Raw genomic sequence first — 14,777 nt, forward strand, 5'->3', positions numbered from 1 at the left:
GGGACGACGACGACAAACCCATAAACTGGGTGGAGCTTCCGGAAGGACTGACGTCATTGATCCTGCACTATCTTGGCGCCACTGAGATACTGGAAAACGCTCAGAAAGTGTGCACCCCGTGGTGGCGCATCTGCAAAGACCCTTCAATGTGGCGTAAAATTGACATGCGAATCCCGAGAAACCTTAAATTCATTGAGTACGATATCGAGATGAATACTGAAGACCTCAGCGTCGATGTTCTCCGCACCTTCATCGCCAATAGGTTATGTTCTGTCTCTCTCTATATAACTTTGACTTTTGTTTTTGAGAATCTGAAACGCCTTTTGACTTTTGTTTTTGAGAAGTTGCGTTGTTTTATACCCATTCAAGGTTGTGCCGATTCTAGGGCTAAATTAAAATTGTTGTCCTTGTATGTCTTAGACCATGTTTTCAACTTAACATGCAACTATTTTTATTTTTAGATCAATTAAACTGGAACGCCTTGGACGTATGATGTGTCACGCCGTTGATCTTAGCCAAGGTGGCTTGGTAGAGATAATCATTGAACGTTTTGGCACTGATTCTCTCCTCACCTACATTGCTGATAGGTTGATCTCTCTTCTCCTAAAACTCGCATGCATATTTTTTTATTGAAATTTATGAAGTTGTACGTACATAGTGAGATTGATTTGATTACAGAAAGGATTTGCTAATTTCTAGGGTTGGATCTAATTCTCGGTAGTTTGAGCATTATCGGAAAATTTATGGCTTAACTCATTTTGACATCAACATTGAGTTCTTGCATCGCCTCTCTCCTTATAACTGGTTAAAGCCCACATATATTGGTTTATATCAATATACTTATTTTTGTATATTGATGTTATATACTTCTATCTCTAAGATCAATGTTTTTGTTAATACTTGCAGATCAAGTAATTTGAGACGCCTAGGACTTGTTAAGTGCGATCAAATAACAGGCATGGGACTTTTCTCAGCGGTCATGAAACTTCCATTGCTTGAAGAACTCGAGCTTTCATACTGCAAAATCAAAGGACTAAATTTGGAAGCTATAGGCTATGCTCGCCCGCATTTGAAGACATTGAAGCTAAACTGTCATGGCTACAGGCTGCTCGCTCGCTCTGAGCCTAATGCCGTAAACATTGCTAAAACAATGCTTGATACTGATTATCAGATCAGAGACATTGTTAAAAGAATGCATGAACTGCGACATCTCCAGCTCTTTGGGCACAGACTGACAGACATCGGCTTGAACGCCATTCTCGACGGCTGTCCTCACTTGGAACATCTCGATTTACGCCAGTGTTTCAACATCAACCTTGTAGGGGATCTCGAGAAGCGTTGTTTGGAGAAGGTCAAAGTTGTGAGACGCCCCAACGACTCAACAGCTGATTACCCATATGATACCAGTGTACTCGATTTGACTTTCTGATACGCATGTCATGAAGTCTGTTTAGCTGGTCAAACAATGATATCAGTCTCTTCGGTTGTTTTTTGTGAAAACTTTTGAAAACAAATGACTTTAATAATGGGCCTAGGCCCAATATGTTATTTGATTACTGAGCCTGTTAGTGCGACGAGGACTATATCGTAAATTTGAGCCGAAACGTAAAACAATCTTCTTCACTCCATTAATTTTCCCAAAATGGCTTCGTCCTCTTCGCCGCCGTCCGTGAACTGGGCGGACCTTCCACCGGAGTTAACATTTTCAATTTTACTCCGTCTTAGCACGGTTGAGATTCTGAAGAACGCTCAGCTAGTATGCAGATCGTGGCGACGTGTCTGTAAAGACCCATGGATGTTTCGCAAAATCGACATGAGAAACAACAGTATCTTCGACTACGATAGGATGTGTCGTCACGCCGTCGATCTCAGCGAAGGCGGTATGGTCGAAATCAACATGGAACACTTCGGCAACGATGCTCTCTTCTCCTACATCGTCGAAAAGTTTCTTTTTATCTCTATTGTGAGGATTAGGTCAAAAATTTAACAATGCTTATAAATTTAATTAAGTGGACTTGCTTCTGTGTCAAGTTAGAAGTCATTATTGGTTGAATCTGTGGTTTTGGTTAAGCAGTGCTCTATGAGATTTTGATAATTCTATCAGAATTTTTCATTTGCAGATCAAGTAATCTGAGATGCCTTAGGCTTGAAATGAGTCATCTACAAACAGCCGAGGGATTTGTCAATGCTTTCACGAAACTCCCATTCCTTGAAGACCTCGAGATTTTACATGGCTTTCTAGAATTTGATTTGAAAAGTATAGGCCAGTCTTGCCCACTCCTGACGACATTGAAGCTAAACAGCCCTTGTTTCAGCCGGCACATGAGTTTAGATGATGAGGCTCTAGCAATTGCTGAAACCATGCCCAAACTACGCCACCTAGAGCTTTTTGAGAACAGACTAACCGACTCAGGCTTGAACGCTATTCTTGACAACTGTCTTCACTTGGAACATCTTGATATACGCCGCTGCTTCAACATTAACTTTTTTGGGGATCTCGAGAAGCGATGTTCTGAGAGGATCAGAGATTTGAAACGCCCCGACGACTCAACCGCCGATTATCCATTTGATGTCATTTCTGATACTGATGCTGATTTATTTGAAGTAGACAGCCTTTTCTATTATGATAGTGATGGCAGCCCCTACTACTTCTAGGGGTGAAGTTAACGATCATTATATAAGGATATGCGGTCCGATCATTTAAGGATGCAATGACAATATCTGTGGCGACTGGTTATGAACTCGTTCATATCCTCTTTTTAAAAATTTCTTGGGGTATTTACTCTGTAGTTTCAGTTTACTTGTGTGCCCCTCTTTGCCTTTATAAAGTTTTTTTGAGAAGAACAGATTTGACATGTGTTGTCTTGCAATGCAAGTCACAAAGTTAAAGAAGTCAGAATTCTTGATTCTCCATATTTGTTGATATTGTGCCTATCTATATCTTTAGCTCAACATATAATAAATGCCAGTAAAATTACCACGTTCGTTAACAGATGTGAGTAAAATTATAGGCCTGAAGAGATCACTTTAGTGGGCTTAATATATATACTTAATGATCCGAACTGATTTTGTAAAATATATAACTCTGTATTTCAAGTCTTGAAACTATACTACTGTTTCACTCTCTCATTAGGGATTTCACAATTTGATCCTTAGGGTTCTTCTTCTTTGTTTTCCCGTTTTAATCGGTTTCTCATACTTGACCGTCTCTGGCAATGAAAGACAGCGAATATAGAAGCTGGGCGGATCTTCCGTCGGACTTGACGTCATCCATCCTGATCCGGCTTGGTGTGATTGACATACTTGAAAACGCTCAGAAAGTGTGCAGATCGTGGCGTCGCGTCTGCAAAGACCCTTCTATGTGGCGGAAGATCGACATGGGAAACCTCATACCCAAGATAATATACTGCAAGTGCGACGACCTCGGAATCATGTGTCGTCATGCAGTTGATCGTAGCCAAGGCGGCTTGGTTGAGATTGACATTAAGTACTTCTGTACTGATAAGCTCCTCAACTACATCGCCCATAGGTTCTGTCTTTTTTTTACTTTCTTCAAAAGAAATTTGATTTCTAATTCTAGGGTTAGTAGACATGAAAAAATAGATCTTAATCGTTCTTCTTCTGTGTCTTAGATAATGTTTTTGAATCCTTTTTTTGTTTACTCACAATTATTGTTTGCAGTTCAAGTAATCTGAGAAGCCTGAGACTTGTAGAATGCTATACAATAAAAAACGATGGATTTGTCGATGCAGTTGTGAAACATCCATTGCTTGAATATCTCGAGGTTACACACCTCCCATTGACAGGAGAGTCTCTGAAAATTGCAGGCCAGTCTTGTCCAAACCTGAAGACACTGAAGCTAAATGGCAGCACTTGGAAAAGGATATTAATCAACGGATTTGATAATAATGCATTGGCAATTGCAGAGAGCATGCCTAAACTAAGACACCTTGAGCTTTTAGGGAACTCGCTGACCAACACCGGCTTGAACGCCATTCTTGACAGTTGTCCTCACCTAGAACACCTTGATATAGGCATGTGTTTCAACATTCAATTTGACGAGGATCTTAAGAAGCGATGTTCGACGAGGATCAGAGTTGTGAAAGGCCCGGCTATATGAGCTTTTTTGTTTTTTTTTTTTGTTTTTTTTTTGTAGTGACAATATTAGTAACTGGTTCATGTCCTCTTTTCTTTACAGATCTTTTGTTTCAATATAGAGGTTTTCTAACTTTCTGATGGAAAATATAACAAAATCAAATCAAGTTCTAAAAACCATGATAGATTTCTGTTAGTCTTACAAATCGAAACAAATCTATTAATATAGGACATTATTATCGATGGAAGTCTTGTTTAGAGATTTGGCGCTGACTTGAGTGACAAGAAATCTGTTTGCTGCTTCTATCCTCGTGACAAAACAAAATTGTTGGTACAAAAAATGTTGAGCTTACAAAAATTCCTATCCCATATTCTTTTGCTTATCACCTGTTAAGCTAAATTTTATTCTGGACATTCAGTTACTCTTAGATGCAGATATATGAATGTTCTTAGTAGCAGAAGAAGATGAAAATACTCGTACACTGAATATTTTCGAGTATTTTCTGAAGTCACATGTGCAATATGTTCTCAGTTCTCACATTGTTAAGTACTTGTGTGTGTGTTTGTTGCAGATCATCATACTTATGTCATGGTTAATGAAAACAAGCAGTGGGTTAGTAGCAGAAGAAGATAAGTTGTTTGAATCATCATTAGAGTTTTGTCACATATGTATTAGAAAGTGAATATGTTTCTAATTGTCTCTAGAAAAACTTAGGCCATGATTGGTAGCCTACTTTTAAGACTTTAAAATTTTTTAAAGCCATAACAGTCAATTTTTTTGCCAATCAGGCTTTTTTGGCTTTTAATTTTTTTAAAGTTTTGAAAGTCACTATTTTTTTTTCTCTTCCTTGTTTTCCTTTTTTTTTAAAGTGTCAAATTCATGCTTTAAAACAAAACAATTTTTAAAGCATTCTTTTTTTTTTCACATTTTTATATTTAAAAGCTTTTCAAAAGTATATATAAATATTTTACATATTTTATTTTTATAAATTAATTATTCTCATTTTTTTCTCTTTCTTTTAAGACCCATTTCAATAATAAATTTTATTTTTTCATCATCATCACTAATAATACTATAATAGTGTTTATGAAATTCATCATTAATAAGATAATAACATTCAAACAATACATTAATATATGGAAGGTGTCCGTGATGAGATTGCTAATGCTATGTGGGCTAGTCGTCACTAGTTTTTTTTTTTTTTTGCATTATTTAAAATTTAATAAGTTAATAAATTGATGTCTACAACTTCAATTATTTATTTCTTATTCTTATAGTTGTTTGTTTTTAATTAGTTTTCAAACAATATTTCATATTTGATTGATTTATATTTGTAAAAATTTTAATCTATCATTAATAAAATTTATTTTGTCATTAAAATGTTAAATAAATTAATTTATGACATAATATATATTTATTATTAATACTTATAATAATAATAAAAATAACAGCTCTTTAAAAGTTGTTGATAAACAATCAGATTTTAACAGTTAAAATTTCTACAGTCAAAACATCTACAGCCAAATTCTCTGCAGCTAAAATTTTAAAGTCAAAGTCTTTACAGCCAAAAGTAACAGCCGTTACCAATCATGGTCTTAACATAGATTTGTTGGCTAAAAGAACTGTGGATATATATTGTATTATTGGTGGCAGGGAAGCCAAGCAATTTTTCTAATTATTTTTATTTGGGGTTATAAAATAAAATTAGAGTTTTCTTTAACCATCTCTATTGGTAAAAAATGGGAGGTATTTTTAAATATATATATATATAGACTATATATATTTATATATATAGATACCCATAGAACTTCCGATGTCATATATTTAGTGGATTTTAGTTGTTTTTCTTTCGATAATTAATTCTTTATTTCTCTTATATTAAAATACTACTTCCTAGCTCTGTTTTACAAAGAGTCATTTTCAAGAAAATTTTCATTTCAGTGTTACACAAAGAGTGTCATTATATATTTCCAATATGCTTTTAAATGCTAATTTTTTTGAATTTAAATCATTAATTACTTATTAAATATGGGTAAATATGTATAACTTAAATTTTTTTAAATTTTTGTGAAATGTGTCAAAATGACATTCTTTGTGAAATAAAATGAATAATATTTATTAGTTAGAAGTTCCTTTTATAATGGAGATGCTCTTAATTTTCTATCTAATATTTGTCACAAACATCCGTAACAATCAAAATTCAGTGTGTTCCTCAGGCTTCAAAACTATTTTCGCAGGTTATGATGCTTTGGTCATTTAGATTACTTAAGGCAATTTTTCAAACTTTCGGAAAGCATAGCTATCCTAAGAGCAGTAGGTAGGTACGGTTGTCAATCAAGCAATACACAACAAAGATAAACCTACAGTAGATGGCAAACGTAAACAAAAAAATCCGAATCTAAATACTCAATCCGAATCTAAATCCATATTTTCATGTAAAAGTAGCCGTAAACTTGTAATTATTAACTCTTAGAATGATAAAATTGGGAAGCATAGTAGTTTTGGAGAAAAATATTTAGCTTTCTAGATAATTGTGGATTATTTAAATAAATTCCATTTGCTGTAACTATGCAAAAATATCTAGTGATTTTATGACTACTTTAGGTTTTTCAACATAAATATACATTTTCTATATATGTTGATATTATTGTGAAACAAAAGTGTGATTAATCCATCACAAAACACATGTCATTACACTTGTTCATATAATGTTACATTTATTTTTTTATTGTGACATTTGGTACTATAACTTTTCATTTATCTTTACTAAAGCTAATGAGTGTGTAAGTCATATTTTGTTTACTTCATTATAAATAGGAAGATGTTAGTGCCTAGTTGTGTACGTAGGAGAGTCAGAGAGAAGCATAATAAACTCCATTATACACAATCCTCTCGTGTCTTCTATTTTCCTCTTTGTTTCTCTTGTCTTATATACTATAATATAGATACATATACAAATATTATATTATATACTAATTTCAAAACACGTTATCAACAATAGCGACTCCCAGTCCATTACAAATTTAAGCATAAGCCATTTTCGATCCTTCAAAATTTGAGAGAATGTCAAATTTTGAGATCAAGATGGAGATATATGTCTAACATGCAGTGCTTCAATACATTCAATACTTAAAAATAAAAAATACTTCTTCTCTCTCAAAATAAAAGATTTCGCCGAAAATGTGAGTAATATATGTGGTAATGCAAAGAATTATGGGCTATGGAATAGCCACTTTCTCAATGCCACGGGAACAAAATTTAAAATTGATGAATTATATTCTCTTAAGTCTTATAGAAACTTGATAAGTTTCAGAGATATCCGAAAAAATGAATATCATATAGAGACTATAAATAAGAATAACATTGAATATCTTTGCATAACATCTAAAAAGAAACATATATTAGAAGAATTACAAATGCTATCGTCTAGATTATATTGCACTAAAATAAATATATTTGCATCATATGTTACAATAACTCTAAGTTTACTAGTACATTTAAAATTTAGACATGTAAAAGTATTTTAAATTGTTAAGTTATTATGGTAGATGATGATATCAAAATTTATGAACATCTACGAGCTTGGTTTCGAAGAAAATATACAATCATTCTGTTTAGGTAGGCAGCTGATACAGAAAGATTATTTATATTATATTTTAAGAAATATATATTTGGGTTATTATTTAATGACTAATACTTAAGTAATGTCATCATAGTTAACTATTTTAAACAACATAACAAAACGAAAAGGAAAGTAAATAGGTTATGAAAACGATCAAATGTAACTGGAGAAGATTAGGTTTCAAGAAAACTTCAACAAAATAAAAATTTCTATTATATATCCCCTTGGTGCATGGATTTTGAAACATGACTTTATTAGAACTTCTCAGGTGCAAGAAGACTTTGGACTCAGACGTGCAAGGGATTCTGCAGAGACATGGAGATATTGAGATGCGGATATCTCAGACAATTTATTTGCATGATTTAATGCTCTTTTTCTATTTTCATTCTTAGTCTAGAAGTCAGGACTGGAGAGTGAGTGAATCAAGAGAAAGATTTGAAGATAGATATCAAAGAGGCCATGAAAAGGAGTTGGCATTATACAAGTATGCAATGGTATAGAATAGTAATAAGACATGACTTAGATGTTCTTAATTTAAATTACTCATCTCAGTCACTTATGATCATTAGGCCTTTTGATTAAACTCATTCTTTTTCTAGAGAAACAACCACTACAAGAAAATAAGTTTATTGAGATGTATTTTTGAGACAAAAAATTTCCGTCACAAATTTGTGACATTTTAAATACGATATTATGACTAAGTTTATTTGTAACAAATTAATAGTATTTTCGTCACTATATTATGACGAAAAAACTCAGTAACAAAAGTTTGTCACAATTAGTGACGAATATGCTACGAAAATATTAATCGTCACTCTTATGACTACATTGTGACCAATATGTTGTTGCAAATTAGTTATGAACTTATAAAAGATATGCAAGTCACAGTTTGTGACATAAAAATGAGTAAACATTACTCATAAAATAGTATAAATTGTTATGTCATTTATACAAAGTCCATTAAGTCAAGTCTCTAATCCTAATTTAACCAGACTTATCTAAGAGATGATTAAGGTTTTATTCTTTATAATTTCGTGCCTCCATAACCTAGCGAGAGAGAGAGAGTGAACCATTTGAGAGAAAGAGAACAAGGAGCCACAATTGAGATTAAGGACAGATCTTACATGCTCTAGGAGATGGTGGAAAATAAGGGGTAAACGGACTCTTTTATGGACGAATTTTGGTGAGCAATTTTCCAACCCATAGATGTAAGTTTTCCCCAAAGGATTTTGTAACCCCTTTTGTAGATTAAAAGTTATACATGTTTTCTCAAACCTATTCTGCGCAGATCCGCGAATTAACATCAGTCATCTTGTGAAATCGTTTCCCACTGCTACAAATTGAACCAGAAGCTGATCTACCAACCGTTGGAAAGATCTGAGTCTTACCTTTCCAGAAAGCCTGAAATCGTTTCCATAGGAGTTATAACATGGAAGTTATCATCGAATATGTTCATCTGGACGAATTTTTGTTTTTTTTTTTGTAAGAATAAAGATAGCTTATAATGTATATCTAATGTTTATGATTATAAAAAATTTGTATGATAATAAATTTAAAAAATAATATTGTTTTGAGATTGATTTTTTTGTTATAATTTTTATCATATGCAATGAATTTTTATTATTAACACCATTTGAAAATAACTTCTAATGATAAAATTGGACATTATGATAGTCACAAAATATCATGATTTTTGAGTATTTGTTAAAATTTTGCGACAAATTTCTAATTATCATTTGTGACCATTTGAGACTATAGTTTCGTAACAATAAGATACATAATTAAAACGTTATTTTAAACACGAATTGTGACGATTTAAAGACGTTTTGTTAGTCCGTAATTAAGATAGTTTTGTTACTTTTTGGTGTCGTAGTTATTGATGACAAAATGGTTACTAATATATTCGTTGCAACTCTTGTGACGTTTTTGTTACAAATAAAAATTTGTGACCATTGTATTGCAACCATTCAAAAATCGTCACAAATTCGTAACAATGTTTATATTGTGACTAAATACTTTGTATTGTGACTAAATATTTCGTCTTAATAAAATTATTTTCTTGTAGTGAACTGTTAGGTTATTTGAATGAACTGCGTCAAAGCTGAATAGATTTTTCAGAAACCGAGGGTAGAGAACACAGAGAGGAAAAGGAGAGAAGCTCAAGAGAATTTGCAACAATAGAGGTTTCAGGTAAGAAACTGGAACAATACCAAATTATATTTCTTTTCGGATGATGAACCAAAGTCTACAAAAAGAATAGAAGATAATAAACTATGTTAGTTTCTACTGTGACTTCTCATTTGATTTTATAGTTTCAATCTACATATTCTCAGGACAAGCCAGAGGATCACAACGTAGATGCTCAACATGATCTGTAGGATCAGAGAAAGAGAAACATTGAAAGGGAGAGAAGAGTTGCTCGCTTGAGACTTGATGAGGTTTTGTTTAGTTGAAGTATCAATAAATTTTTAAAATTTTATCTTTCTTTCAAAGATCAGTTACATGAAAAGATTCTCATGTGTTATTATTATATTTGTTGTTTTCTTTAGATGCAACCCACAATTACATTTGATGAATGGAGTCGAGCCAGAAATTTGATGATAGAAATGGGGTTCATTGATTCACTTTTTGATTTAGTAATCATGTTTCTGAAGTAAATCAGTAAATCCCATTGCTGTCATCAATTTTTTGGCTTGACTCTATTCGACAAATGCAACAGTGGATCACATCTGAAGAGAACAACAAAAAACAATAATAACTCACATGAAAATCTTTTATTATGTCATTGATATGTGAAAGAAAATAAAATTAACAAAATGTTGATATCTCAACTGAACAACACCTCATCAAATCTCAAGCGAGGTACTCTTCTCCCATTTTCAATGCTTATCTTTCTCTGTTATTGCATATATTTTATTGAGCATCTATGTTGTGATTTTGTGGCATGTCTTAAGAATAAGTTAATCGAAACCATAAAACGAAAGGAGAAGTCAAAAGTAGAAATCAATAGGCCGTACTTTATTCTTTTTACTTGTAGACTTTGTTTATAATCCACAAAGAAATAGAATTAGACATAATTTTAGTTTTTTTACCTGAAACCTTTGTTGTTGCAGATTATCTTGAGCTTTCTCTCCTCTGCCTCTCGGTTTCTTAAAAGTGTCTCCAGCTTTAATGCAGTTCATTCCAAAATCCTACCATATTTTTTGAATAAAAAATCGAGTTAAGTTAAAGAACTCAAGATCACAAGCTTTTGAGATCTGTAAATTAAATTAAGAACATCAAATTCAGGTCTTATAAATTTTCTACATCCTTGCACGCTTGTATAGTTTCAACTCTTTTTCATTGTGTCTTTGATATCTATCTTCAAATCTTTCTTGATCCACTTTCTCTCGAATCCTGACTTCTAGACTGAGAATCAAAATTAAAGAAAAAACATTAAACTCCAAAGTCTTTCTTAAACCTTAGAAATTCATATAAACTCATGTGTTTCAGAATTCATGGATGTTTTAAGGATCCATTAACACGATGTAGAAAAAAAAATTGTCGAAATTTTCTTAAAACCTAATATTTTCCAGTCACTTTTAATTATTTCATAACCCTATTTACATTTCTTTTGTTTGTGTTACATTGTTTTCTAAAGCCTACAGCCATGACACTAGTATAATGTCTCAATACATTTCGATCAACAAATTGAAAGAAGGAAAGAAACACACACACACACACATACACACACACACACACATATATATATATATATATATATATATATATATATATATATCACAATAAAGCCATGAGACTCAAAAAATATTTCATATTTAAATTTATCAATTTTGGGAGTCATAGCAAGATGCTTCAGATCAATTCAATAAATCATGCTAGATTATACATTTAATATGCAATTTTTGTTTCAGAAAACCAAAGAAATTATTGCGAAAAAATACAAAATAATCGAAGTTAACAAATCTTTAAATTTTCTGAGATCCCTAAATTTTGAAACCAATTCTCAGATTCAACCAAATTTAACAATGGGAATTAAATTTTCTGAGATCCCTAAATTTTGAAACCAATTCTCAGATTCAACCAAATTTAACAATGGGAAAACACATCAATCCAATGAACTACTTATATATGATTACGAAAAAGAAAAAGAAAAAGAAAAAACAAACCCTAATTCATGTACAAAATAATGGGAAAAAGACTATAAACTAATAAAATACTTTGATATAAATCATTTTTAATTTGAGAGTATTGATTGAGATTGAGAGAGGTTGAGAGAACTTACAGGATAAGTTTTCCTCTCCTATAAATACTAATTCAAAATAGATTTGGTCAAACTTGTTTTCTGAATAATCTGATGTGTTAGATATCTTTCTTACTCAAATAGGTTCTGGTCAAACTTGGTTTAATGAATCTATACTAGTATTATTGAATTCAAATTTGAAATAAATTTTTATTTTCAAAGCTATTACTTTTAACTATGTATTCAAAAGTTTTTATTAATTTTCTATTATTCATATAACCAAACACAATGAAAAGATTTTTTTAACATATAATTAAAATTAGAATTATCCATATATTATCCCATCACAATTAATAATATAAATATTTTGTTATGATTTGAAACTATTATTCTCTTGTCATTTTTGTTTTAGCTTGTTTTTTTTTAATTGTTTGGATTCACTATATAATACATAAATTATGAAAATATAACTCTTTTGGCATATATTGTGATTTGATTTTTTTCAATGGATATATAATACTCAGTTAATGAAAAAATTAGGGAGATTTACTCAATAAACTTTTTCACTTTACACACTTACCATCATTTCTACTGTTTCTTATTTTATGACAATTATACGCTTACTAAAACCAACAAAAAACTAACCATACCAAATATTTTTTGTCTCTTTCTCATTATTCTCTCTCTTTGTTGCTTGTTTTTCTCATTATTGTCTCTCTTCGTTGCTTGTTTCTTCTAGTTCTTCTCTCTCTTTGTGGCTTCTCCACCACCTTTACACCATTGTTGTTTCTTGTCTATGTATCTATCTTGGTGCTAATTAGATTCTTCCTAATTTATATATATGTCAGACAATTAAAGCATAAAATTCTTTCTTTTTTGTATGAATGTAAAAATATATTTCACAAAAAAAAAGACTGTTTTTACAACAAGTGCATCATAGGGTGTAGAGGTTTTGGAGCAGAATCAAAACAACTTAAACATTTGCAGTAGCTCGTGTAGAGAACCAATATCTTAATCCACCTTCATACGCTTGACTACCCGTTTGTATGATAGTGCTAAACCTGTTTCGGACATTTTTGTCAATTAGTTTTGTAAGCTTAGCAGCCAGACTGCATATTCTCCATGGCGGCGTCGATTGCACTCTCGCCACAAGCTATGGATCAGCACCTGGAAGACATACCGAAGTGCAAAAGTGTGCAGACATGGCTGGGAAGTGTCAAGTATAAGGGGAGTGATGGAGCTCCAGTTGGACGTGTATCTTAAATTCTTTCAATCTATGTATAAGGTTTTTTCGGAGTATTTGTGTTAGTAGAGAGTGTATATCTGACCAAGTGACCCTATCCACATAGATTCCAAAACTCCTGCCAAAATGAACCGTAAATCCTAGAAACTAAGCAAAAAATAGTAAATCAAAAACTCTAAAAATATGTGAACAACCGGTCCTATCCCATGGATTTCTAAAACAATAATCACTTAACACTATAACTTGCACATAAACCCTAGAACTTACACCTTAAACCCTAAACATATCTAAATGGATGGCTCTTTATGACGTAATATTTTGTTTACCATTTATGCCTCTAGCTTAAACTTAAATTACAAATAGCTTCCACATTATTTGTCCGTGTGAAACAAGTTTGTAGCAAATTGAGGTATAACATTATCCTATCTAGCAACACTTAAAGTATGATATCTTATCATTCGCTTAAACACAATTTTTGGGAAAAAAAAAGAATTGTCTGTCCAAGAAGTGCAGTCCATATGGTGGTTTTTTTGTAACCAATAGGTAACTTTAAGAAGAATCAAGCAGACAAATAAAAATAAAAAGTATTCTGAAATTTTATAGAGTTTTTGCTGTAAAACTAAGACAAAACCTAAACTTTATATCTAAAAGAACAAGCATCAAGCATAGATACAACTTTCTAAATCAAACGAGAGCTTCAAAGTTGATGAACAAAGGCTAACAGTGGTTATAATTATGGATGAGATCATGTGGCTATTTATCTATGGATACCAATGTACACAAAGCATAGATCTCTAGTTTAACCAAACAAATATAACACAATCACCCTAGTGATAGAATTCTGATTATATCCAAAATGAATAACAAATACATTCATATTCTCACATATTTCTACAAATCACAACCCATAAACATAGATCTTTTTGCCAAAAGAGAACCCGTCACATTAGAGAACTATTTAACCACTGACTCGTTGAACCCAAAAACATATATTTTTCGATGTTTTTTTTCTTTTTTAATCTTTCGATGTTTTGAACTTCTCTTTTCTTTGTCCACCTTGATTCATCTTTATCCAAGTAAAATATTGGTTTTTGGAGTGTGAAAAGAAATAAGAGACACAAAGAATGAAGGAGAGAGATCTAAAAAGTAGGCAGCGTCGGATTTCGGACGGCGGTACCGTGGTGTGTGAGAATGGCGTCACGACGGCGTGTGAGAACGACAATATGGTGGCGTGTGAGAATGGTGCTATGGGGGCGTGTAAGAATGGCGGTACGATGGCATTTGAGAACTACGACATCGTGGAAGATGAACTGGTATCCAGTACCCTTTCTTCTTTTTACTTTATGGTTATTATATTTTTTAAAGATCTATTGTGTAATAAAGTGTTGAGAAAGTAAAACAGAGGTAGGTTAGATTTTTGTTAAGGGTGTATATGTCAATTTACTACAAGAAAATATCTCATGGTCAAGAAATATGTCACGGTGATATTAAATGTATAGAAAGTGTATTAGAGTGTTATTTATCCAAAAAATTAAGTGTTTAACGTCTCACATCGGCTAAAATATTTTATAAG

General features: G+C 32.1%; 3 protein-coding genes across 3 annotated transcripts; all 3 read left to right on the plus strand.

Annotated features, from left to right (window-relative positions):
• Nucleotides 210-1,429, plus strand: LOC104747548 (putative F-box/LRR-repeat protein 23). Its single transcript, XM_010469203.2, has 3 exons — nt 210-262; nt 462-587; nt 907-1,429. Exons 1-3 carry the CDS (start codon nt 210-212, stop codon nt 1,427-1,429), a joined length of 702 nt encoding a protein of 233 aa, XP_010467505.2.
• On the plus strand, nt 1,643-2,655 carry LOC104747560 (putative F-box protein At4g05475). The gene is made up of 2 exons (XM_010469214.1): nt 1,643-1,944; nt 2,121-2,655. The coding sequence occupies exons 1-2, from the start codon at nt 1,643-1,645 to the stop codon at nt 2,653-2,655; spliced, it is 837 nt and encodes a 278-aa protein (XP_010467516.1).
• On the plus strand, nt 3,216-4,120 carry LOC104747570 (putative F-box/LRR-repeat protein 23). Its single transcript, XM_010469224.1, has 2 exons — nt 3,216-3,529; nt 3,682-4,120. The coding sequence occupies exons 1-2, from the start codon at nt 3,216-3,218 to the stop codon at nt 4,118-4,120; spliced, it is 753 nt and encodes a 250-aa protein (XP_010467526.1).

Source organism: Camelina sativa, chromosome 2 (assembly GCF_000633955.1).
Source record: "Camelina sativa cultivar DH55 chromosome 2, Cs, whole genome shotgun sequence".
Lineage (NCBI taxonomy): Eukaryota > Viridiplantae > Streptophyta > Magnoliopsida > Brassicales > Brassicaceae > Camelina > Camelina sativa.